Here is an 11,180-nt window from a genome sequence, read left to right as displayed (position 1 = left end):
GAAATCCATGTATTTCAGGGACTCATAGCATAAATACTACAAGGTAGGAAGGTGGCTGTCTTTTCTGTTTTTTGTCTGTTTGTTTGTTTGTTTGTTTTGTTTTGTTTTGTTTCCTCCACAAGCTAGTTCTTCTGCTTTCTTGTGCCATCATATTGTGACCCTGATATTAAGGTTGCATAGCACTTACTGCTTTTGATACGCACTGGACAGAAATAAAATATAGTTGTCTTTTCCTTCCCATGTTGCTAGATAGAACAGTGGCCTATTTAGGGAGCTTTCCTGATAAAACAGCAAGTAGCAATGACGATACACAGGCCCAGCTCAAATTCAGCTACTTATAAAACAGTCTATCTCAGGAAGAGTGTGTTTTGTCTTTGTGTCACTCAGTTGTGCAGGTGGCTTGATGGACCCCTGTCATCAAGGGAGGATAATAGTGAAGACAACAAACTTTCTACTTTAGTCTCAGTTAAGGTTCTGATTCTGTCATTCTTTGGCTTTTTACACCAGGAAGTGCCCTATTGAATCAGTGGGATTATCCACAGCACATATAGCACAGCACTTTACAAATTGTTACAGGACTGAGATATTACGCAGCTGAGGATCTTTATACACTATATCATGATTGTCAGGACATTCCTCCAGGCTGAAAATGAGCTGTTTCATGTTCAGAATATATCTAAAATCAAGTCTAAAATATCTAAATTCAACACAAATCTTTTTTCAGTGTACCTTGCCTCAAGATAAGAGGAGGAATTTCTGGTCTTCCTTGCAACCAGTTCCATCTCCTGCTCAGGTAATCCTATTTTGGGAACTGGGAACAGGGCTCTTCAGCATCTCAGTCTTCAGCATTTTTTTTTGTTTTGTTTTGTTTGTTTGTTTTTGTTTTGTTTTGTTTTAATTTTTCTGGCGTGCATACCTACTTTACAAAGGAGGAGGGAAGGGAGGTGGGAAGGAAGGAAGAAGGAAGGAAGGAAGGAAGGAAGGAAGGAAGGAAGGAAGGAAGGAAGGAAGGAAGGAAGGAAGGAAGGAAGGAAGGAAGGAAGGAAGGAAGGAAGGAAGGAAGGAAGGAAGGAGGGAAGTCTAATAAGAATGAGATTACACCATGTTATTTCTCTCTGGACACCACCTCCACGTTTTTGTGCTCTGAAGAGAAAGTGGAAGCTGGTCCATTCCTGCAGCTGGAGATTCACTTTCCTCCACACTCATCGCCAGGCAGCCGCTGCATTGGACTGAGGCCCACTGTGCACGCTGCAGCAGCACCAACCACACACACTTGACCAAGGCTGAGTATTTAGGTCCCATGAGTACTTGTGGTGCTACACAGTGAATAGTAGCAATACATGAATTAATGTAATGAAAAACCTAGAGCTTTTCAGATGGTTAAAGAACTGTATAATTACATGGGTGTAGCCCTCTTCTTTATCAACAGCAGGTGTCTGAAGTTGTATATCAAAGTTTTAAAAATATATTAAAAAAAAAGAAAAGTAAAGAAAAATCTGTCTGTATTTCAAAATGCAATAGTATGCAAGCTGTCACTATTATAGAAAGCTCTTTTCCCTTTCCTCCAACCCCAGCATACTGCATTTCTCTTTCACTCTCTCTCCAGAGCCTTCCATAACACCTAAGTATTACTACATAGCTACCAATGAACAGAAAATGTTTAATATTTATCAGTATTTTTTTTTAAGAGGGAGCATTACTGATCTTGAGAGGCATTATCTACTGTACAGAAAAAAAAAAAAAGAAAGAAAGAAAAAGTTGCTGACCTTTTCAGATCCGAGCTGTTGTCTTTTGCTCCTGGGGTAGAAGTGGAGCAGCAAATTAAAAGGACTACAGTGCAACTGAGAAAAAAAAGAGACAGGATAAATACAAATAATAATATTCTTTGCCAATGGAGACAATAGTTTCCATGGTGATTGTGTAGCAATAAGCCCTCCTATAACTCAGGGTACCCAGAAGGGATGGAGTTATTTTTGACTGTAAAAGAGACTCTGTGTGTGTGTGTGCGCACATGCATACTTGTGTGTGTGTATGCATGTGTGCACAAGTGTTCATCTGTGTCCACATGTATATTTGCACTTAATGTCAAATCTCCCTTGACCATAAGTCACACATAATGGTGTTTCTTGAGAAAAGTTCTCAGAAAACAGTGAAGATTTTATAACAGATGTGTTTCACTATAAGATTATGCTTTTTTTCTTTCATTTGGGTTTTTGTAGGAATGATTAGTACTTATTGGACTAATAAGTAAGATAACCTGAGAGAAGACCTCTGCAAGGGTGATTTCCCACATCATCATAAAAGAGGACAATAGGCAAGGAGCTGAACTATTATTTTGGAGGAATGCTTTATCTTGTACATGAACAGTTGATTGTACAAAATCTCCACTCTGAGCAAAAATCAGGTGTCATCTCTCATCTACAAGGCAAGGGGTGAAGTGTGTCTGCATGTGTGAGTATTATGCATTTACATCAATATTATGTATTAATTACAATTTTACCCTGTACAAGGCCAGAGGGAATAACAAACAAGTTATTAGCTTCAGCTGTAGCAGTGTATAGGTTGAGCTGTGGGGTTTCACAGTTCTCAAAGTGGCTTCGGTTCTTCTAGCAGCTATTTCTGCATGGACATCTCCACCCACTCACAACTGGCAGTCCTTCTTGTAACCATAGACTCACTTCATGAACCACCAGTCCCAGAGTGGTAGCAGAGTTCGGATCCCTTCTACGTGAAGTCCCATCCATTCATGTAACCCATGCATAACAAAATGAATCTATGTAAAGACAGAGATGGCCTTCTAAAACCCTATTCCACGAAGGCAATTACCAGAAGAGAGCTGACCCAAAAATTCCTTGCCAAGCCTGTTTATGACTTAGTCAGCATTTGTGTACAGAGGTAGAAAGGACAGGAGAAATCAGAGACCTGGGTGTCCTGAATGATGGAGCTTTGGGACACTAAGCACTACTTGAGACAGTCCTTTAGCAGCTCAGGCTTACTGACAAGATCAGATAGCTCCCAAGAACAAGAGAATTTTAAAACCATCATTACTTACTAACCTAAAAATGTAAGTAGCATATAAAATGGGAATTAAGACTTTTCTTTTGTAATTAAACAATAGTAAGCACTTGGTTTCCTTTCCAAAGAAAAAATTAGGTTGTTGAGTCCATTGATGATTCGAAGAATGCACTATCGTTTTTCGTGGTTTATAGTAGTCCATTTGCTTCCAAAGAATTTCAGAAGACTGTATAATCACCTAGTCTTTTAACTGCTATGGAGCATCTCCCTCTTTTGGCGGTGAGTGATGGAATGGCTTATAGTAATTAATTTTTTCTAAAATTTTAACTAATAGTTGGGCATAGAAACAAAAGCAGGAAGAGCTTTGGAATGGAAAGCAGATTTAGGAAGAAAAAAAAAAAAGTATAATGAAAGGACAAAAAGAAATGAAAAGAAATTACATACAATGAACATTACCTGAATTTCTTCCTCATTCAGAGTAGTCCACTAATGTAATTTAACATCTTTGCTCTATTCATGAGGCTTAATCATCTGTCACCAAACACACACTCATTAAAGTCACTGTTAAAGTAAAACAGCTGAGCATGACAGGGCTGGGAATAAGGTTTTCCCATTGCTTATCTGACAGAATAATTTAAAAAAAAAAAAAAAAGTAATTCCAAACTCCTTATACAGACTCCTTAAGCCCACCACAGTGTCAATTACACCAGATACTAAAACAAACTCTCATAGAACTGACAAGTTTGGCGAATTTGGGGCAGTTTTCAGCACTCCCAAACCAAAGAGCCATTTTCTGCTAGAGCCGTTTCTGGTAGATTACTTCCTACAGATTCTTACTCTTCCTACTCTTTCTGAATTTACAGAGCTAAATATTTCTGTGACATGCAACACTTATAGCTGACAGGAAATTAGTACAGCAGAGGCAGACCACTAAAAATATTAGGAATTAATTAAAGGAAATTCAAAAGTCTTCTCCAGTTGCAACAACCAAATGATGACACCACATTTCTGTGTATTAGTTTATTTAATTCTTTATCTAAGAGCAAGTAAATTATGTTGATACAATTGGTAAACATATACATTCGCTAGAGCCTCCCACAATCCCACAGAGCTAAGGGAAACATTAAAGGATATTACAGAATTAATGCTTTCATTCTACAATATGGATATATGGCTTTCATACAAGTTTAAAAAAAAATGAAAAGGTAACAGACTACTAGCTTACAAAATCAATATACAAACTGAAAATAAAAAGGAAATTGAACAGGGTAAAGAATGTAACCCATGAGAAGATACTATATAGCACTGGTTTAATAGATATATACAGAATTAGAAATCCACTGAACACAATATTCAGGCTTTAACATTATTTTGACTTCCATTTCTTCTTTTCTTTAACACCCGAACTACAAGTGTCAAGAGGATTCCTCTTTTATTTTTTTTGTTGTTGTTGTCTGTTTTTGTTTTGTTTTTTTTTTACTTTTCCTCACTTTTTCTTTGCAGAGAAAAAACCTTTTTCTATCTGGGCTTCTACTTAACCTAATCGGTTCTTCCACTTCAAAGCTTTGAATAAAGCCCTTCCATGTAATTGGTGTGACAGAAAAGAATGTCACCTTTATACTAAGTCCTATCGGCCATTTCATTGGTGTGTGTTTTGCATTTTTCCTTCAACACAGCCATCCTTAAATTGCTTAATACCCTTAAATAGAGGAGGGAAGAAAACTGTCTCTTCAGCCTATATACTACCATTGTATTAAAAAAATAATAATAATAATACAGGCCAAAAGCTCTTTCACTTCTGCTTAAGCTTTAAAACATGGCAGCACGACTTGTGAGAGATGTTTTGAGTTATGGGTACATTTTTTTTAATAGTTTTGCTTTTCCATATATGGACACATATATATATATGCAGTATGTATGCATGTATATTTAGAGAGCTGCTGTATCTGATTGTGACAAGCTGATGAGGTGGTTCGAAGCTCCAAGCAGCAGCAGTACTAGCCTGCATCTGCTACAAGTCTCCTCAGCAACTACAAGAGTCTCTGGACTACTAGAGGCATTTTCTTCAGCCATAAAAACCTAGATGTGCCACATAATTATAACATGGGAAGCATAATGACTCACCCATTGAGAGAAGTTAGCATCATGTTGCCAGACTGATTATGATGAGGGAATTCAAACAGTGTAATTAATTAAATGAAGTTGGCTAGGATAAGACAGTCCAGCAGAGGCTATCCATTTATCCTAGCTGTACATCACAGAATTCAAGCTAAAGCTTTTGTACAGTATTTAACTTTGAATGACTTTCCAAAATGGGAACACTTGGAGAGCCTCTGTTTTGTCTCATCAGTAAAACCATATATTGGACCCATGCTTTCAGTTCTGTTGTGTTTTTAGATAACTTCTGATTTTTTAGCCACCCGGGACCTAGGGAATATAGCTGAGGTCCCATGTTTTCCTTGACATATCTCATTTCTGCTCACGTCAGAGTGATGGGGCCTCAAGGCAGACTGCCATTTTTGAAGAGATGCAGAAGAGGAATACTAGGAGAATGATTAGACTTTACCATTTACTTTTAGTCCAAAAGCACATTAAATTTTCTTCTGCTATGAAAAACACTATCTAGACCTTCTCCAAGTTCAGAAACCCATGGGGAGGAACAGGGTCTTTCCATGCTCTACCTCGCTCATACAATTCTCACTATCTTTGAAGCTCTATGTGCCTTGTCTCTTCCCTTTAACTTGAAGGTAAAGAGCATTCAGTGGGAGAGGATGCAACGTCTTGCTCTGTTTATCTGACTAAGGGGTTCTCCTGTTTGAGGATAGCTATTCTTTCATCACTGTCTCTACTCTTCCATCATATAGGACTCATTTCTTTTCTCTAGGAAGCCTCACCCAGGTTGAGCTATGACAGAGGTTTTACCAGCAAGCCACCTTCCCACTGAACCCAGAGAATCAATAGCTTATTCTTACATTTCTTTGTCCATTGTTGTCTTCTGCTGAACAAGTTACATTCTGTCATTTATTTTTAATGTTAGAAGGACACAATAAAAGGTACCTAATGGTAGGGGCTTGCTGGGGCTGTTTTACAAGCCAGTAAGTAGTGGAGAATATACCCTCTAGCATGAGAAGGATCAAAAATGTCTGCAGAAGATTGGGCGGGAGGTAGATTACCTTAGCAAAAATCGATGGAAAAACTACAGACTATCAAAACTAGATGTGAGTAGTAGAAGGCAGACAACAGGTATAGTCTGTCCCCACAGAGGAAGAACACAAAAGTTCAGAGAAGATGCTGTCCTATAGAATTTAAAAAGATTGAATAAGAGATGCCTACCCTCGTTCATATACTGTTTCCCCTTACTGTAAGAATTTGGGAGATGTGAAAAATGATATTGTGTCATATCAGAATGGTGTACCTCAACAATATTTTGCTTCAGAAATGTGGCAGGGTTACATTGCTAATGTTGTTGCTGGCCAATTTCAGCAGCATCTGAGTTCAGAAAATATATTCATAAAAATAAAAATAAAAAATACTGATTCCCAGTCTGAAAGAAAGCCAGGTTGCCTCCTGGTGGACACATTCTTTTGAGGTTGGAGTGGGAATTCTTCTGTATTTTCAGTAACACTCCACTATTGTCCAGTTTGTATTAAGGCACAAACCAAGTAAAGCATAAAAGCAAATGTGCCACTCAGTAATCCTGCCTTCTCTACTCAAAGAAGAAAGTGAAAGAAGTTTACACAAAATGTTCCTGACTTAGTATATGTCTCTTCTTGACATGGGCCCTACATGGCCTGTTGAGATATATTTATAATTATTACACTTTTATTTCTCCTTATTGAAAAAATTTCTCCCTTTTGAAAATTTCTCCCTTTGAAAAAATTATACAGTTCAGAATGTCATTATGGAATTAGAAGATGAGAACTGGTAAGTTTGCTTTCCCTTTCTAGGACCGTAATACATACCTTATGCTATAGTCTTCCTGCACTTCATAATCTGTTAAATATGCCAGGCTAACAAGCAATGATTCTCTTTCAATATGGGAACTTCTGTCAGGAGACATATCAAAGTGAGAAAATGCCCCAGTCCTCAAGTACTGATTTAAATCAAGATATAGACATTCCCTAATTGCTTGGAAGCATGGTTCTGTCTACCTAGAAGAAGGAAATGGAGCTAAATCCAAATCCCCCTCAGTCTAATCTTGCTGGATTCCAGGGTGTGGATGCAGATTCACCCTTAGCTAATGTTCAGCAACTCACTACTTTCTTTTCTGACCATCCAGATCTTCTAGAAAAAGGCTGTCATTTGGGGGATTTTTATCATCTCCTCATACCATATTATAGCTGTAGCAAATGAGAATGGAAATCACTTTGTGAGTGGGACATTCTTGAAATGAGTTTCAGTCAATTCAGCTAGTGCCTCATGGATGAAGAGGGCAAAACACATACTTCATCCAAAGTAGCCAACCCCACAACACTGTCACATAAGCTTGCCTTCCAGAGGGTGGCAGATAGAGGATTAGAAAACAAATAAGAGGAAATTTCATAATAACTCTGGTAGGAACTGAGCAAGATAGGGCTGGAAGAGGTTTTGTTCAGATATTTGTCTCTTTCTTTCTTAACAATGTCACTAGTGAAGCAATTACACCTGTTCTCCTAGGTAGCAGGTGCCTCCTTAAAGAGTTGAATTGACTCGCCTCTTCTTTTTAACCTTCCTCGGTGTTTTACCATCAAATACTTTCTTCTTTTTAACCTTCCTCGGTGTTTTACCATCAAATACTTTTATCATTGCCTTCATAGCATGAGTTCCCACAGACCATTTTCTGCTGGAAATTTTCTTCATTGTTTCTAAAGTATGGCATATACAAATACAATTATTATTAACAATATGTCAATATAGATCCAAGCATATGTGGCTGAGTAGTACAAAGAAGAGCTCTATCTCACACCCTTTGCTCAGAGAACTGCTGTGCTTTCTCCCGGTCCTAACACGGCATTTTGTTTGCTTATTTGCTTCTGTAAACTCTCTCCATGGAGTCCCTATACCACCATCACAACAATGGGATCTTGACTGGCCTCCTTCAAAAACTATTAGGAATGTTCCTTTAACAATCCAGATGAGCAGTTATTCTTAAGGGCCGTAAGATAACAGGGGAAACAGGGAAATTTATTATTTTTTTTTTACTCACAGAGATGGAAATCAGAAGTTATATCTAAAGTTTCCTAAAGGAAAGTCAAACTGTTGGTCTCAGCATCAATCCCAACTCCTGCCAACTCCCTGTGAAACATGGACTAGATTAACTGGTGTAGGACAATGGTGCAACAGTGTCTACACTCAAAGCTGAACCACTTTAAGTGAACTGCACTGATGCAGCATTTAGACAGACAAACCTTTGGTGAGTGAGAAAGCTTCTTCCTCCCTTTGCTTTCAATCAGATCTACCAATGCATTAGTTTAAGTCTGAGGCACAAGCATTGGTAGATCTCATTAGACCATGAAAAAAAAATAGCACCCAGAACCACCCAAATAAAAGCCTTTATGAACGGCAACTTGTAGTTTTGGGTTTGGTCATTGCATGTCCACAACATTTGGGACATTTTTAATTATACTACTGTCTCAGGTATGTCTAATAGTATACTCAAAATAACAAGGATATCAACAAAGACTGCAAAACACACCCAAGGAGTCTGAGAAATACTTGTGTGACTAGTCTATCTTGAGCTATGCGCAGCCTTGGCTAGCTGGCTTCAAAAGGGTTTGGGAATGTCCAGAAGGACTTGACTCACTGAGGGTTCAGATCAGCCATAGTCCCCATGTCAAAAAAAAAAAAAAAAAGGTCAAGCTCTGCTTTTTTTATTTTTTGCTTAGAAAAGGGAAGTGAGAAGTTAGTCTGGAAAAAGACTCTACATCTCTACAAGCTAATTCCAAAAGAGCAGAGTGATTTACCCAGATGAATGCACCATGATGCAGCTTCACTGAAGTCAGTGGGTATCTGCAGGAATACAAGGGAGACTACGGGTGATTTCCTGTTGACCAGCAGGCAAGCCTGGAGTCTACATAAATGATGAAGCTTACTTCTTAGACTTGAAATTTAAGATTTATAATTTAAAAGCAATGATTTTAAAAAGAATTTGGACACTGAAATCCTATATGTTTCCTCTAAAATGTCTGGTCTGAAGGTTGTTTGGTTTGTAAGACAACCCTTTACCTGGGGATATACCAACCCTTTGCCAGATATTTTTTCTACTTTGTGATTTCTGTCAGGACTCATTATCATTTGAGATAGGTAAAAATCAAACTGAAAAACAGCAGGTTATAAGTTTTCTTCCCCCCCCCTCCCCCCCACCAAGTCTTCTTAAAAATAAAAATAAAAATAAAAAATAAATAAATAAAGTACAGAACTATTTTTATTATGGCTGAGATTTCCCAAGGTCTTTTTGCTTATATAAAAATGGAAGAAAGCAAAAGGTACTATGTTGGCATTTCCCTTCTGTTTTACTAGTAGAGAAATAAAAATTAATATCATTCCTATAGGTTTCAAGTCTCACAAATTGTCCCTTTTTGGTAAAAAAATAAAACCATTTCAGTTTTCAAACTGGTTTCTTTTGTCACTTCCCAGCAGACATACTTTCTGTTTTTCAACCAACTGTAGTTAAAATCAACAGGAAGATTCCTACAAATACAAAAGGGAGTAGGGTCAGGCAGAATCACAACAATTTCAACTAGATTTCTGTGAAAAAGATATTCTCCTCTCTCACAAAATAAACAAACAAAAGAAAGCATTTTTCGGCTTTTGCAGGTAAAACAGTGGATACTACCAGTGTTGATATGGTGTTTAAGAAAAAAAAAAGTATTTTGCAATTTGAAAAATGATTGCTAAAAAATTGTGAAAATTTAGGACTCTGCTATATCCAACCACTAAAAGATTTTAGAATTTTACTGCCGTCAACCAAAATAGAGCCAAGGATAGAGGAATGTTACTGGTTTTAACACATAGATGCTAACAGTTCGGAAGGAGCATCACCACACACAGAAGAAAAATCTTTGCCCACAAATACTCAACAAAATGCCCCTATAATTTCCTCAAACAAATAACTTCACACAGTTATCCAGAAATAACAAGAACTTAAGAAACAAAATCTGTTTTTCTTTCAGACATACAGTCCCAATCTTAAATAAAACTGCATCCAGACGGACTCCTATGTCCACACAGGGCACCACTGGCTTCAGCAGGGCTCTACACAGGTTCAGGTTCTGCTTGCATGGAGTAATTACAAGACTGAGACTTGAGAATAAAAATGTTTTAAAAACCTCTACGTTGTTCAATATATAATAGACAATTTTCTAAATGAGTTTGGAGTCCTTTATTACAGGCCTCTAAAAATTGTTGTTAGGGTTATACATTGAAAATACTAAAGTAATAAAAAAAATGATTTTTTTTTCTGTTTGCTTGTTTCCTTCTATTGTACCATTAAGCTATAAATAATTTTAGAATAAAATGCCTAGTTATAAGTGAAATCGTTAACTGATCGTGTTTGCTGATGTCCCTTTCTCACATTGCCCAAGTTGGCTTGATTAATCCAGCATCTTCTCTTGTTTCTTGCCTTCCTTTTTCTTCTTCTTGGATTCTGTCAAGATAACAATAACCACAAAAAAAAATCAACAACAAATACCCCTGAAATTTCCCCTTATTTTCTCTATGCACATAAGAACTAATTTTGTTTCCTCATTCTGAATAGGGGAAGGGGAAACTGAAGGAAAAGAAGTATAAAAAGAACAATCAGGGAGCTAGAGATGGAATGGGGATGCACGTCCAGTTCAGATCCCTTCCTATCTTAGCAGCTGACCCTGTTTGGCATGCAAAGCATTGTCTCAGGAACTTGCTTCAAAAATAAGAAAACAGTAGGCAGCTCCTGGAGAAACCGGGTCATGGCTCAGTGGAGAGCTGGAAGAAAGCTTTGCACACACTACCCACACATATTTCCCTCCCTTACTTCCTTTCTATTTCATTGTTCGTCTTTGGCTTTCCCTGAATATGAGAGCAACTCCAGAGCATGGTGAGAAAGCTCACTTGTTTCTTCAGTTTCTCCATTGCCAACAGTTCCCTTTTTGTCTGGGACAAACACCTACATACACTCGAGAGGCAGCTGAGGTTTGGCCTGGAGTCAT

At 37.7% G+C, this 11,180-nt stretch overlaps 1 protein-coding gene across 2 annotated transcripts in view; it reads right to left on the bottom strand.

Moving 5' to 3' along the window:
* Positions 1-4,020: 4,020 nt before the first annotated feature.
* PTN (pleiotrophin) overlaps positions 4,021-11,180 on the bottom strand; it is a 78,511-nt gene continuing 71,351 nt past the window's right edge. For both annotated transcript variants that reach the window (XM_083851530.1, XM_083851531.1), the window contains one exon: positions 4,021-10,639. In XM_083851530.1, the coding sequence (XP_083707656.1) occupies positions 10,587-10,639 (53 nt within the window). In that variant the 3' untranslated portion in view covers positions 4,021-10,586. The remainder of the gene's footprint in view (positions 10,640-11,180) is intronic.

Source organism: Anser anser (assembly GCF_964211835.1).
Source record: "Anser anser genome assembly, chromosome: 1".
Lineage (NCBI taxonomy): Eukaryota > Metazoa > Chordata > Aves > Anseriformes > Anatidae > Anser > Anser anser.
Note: the sequence above shows the minus strand (reverse complement) of the source record. Positions and strands in the feature narration are given on the sequence as shown.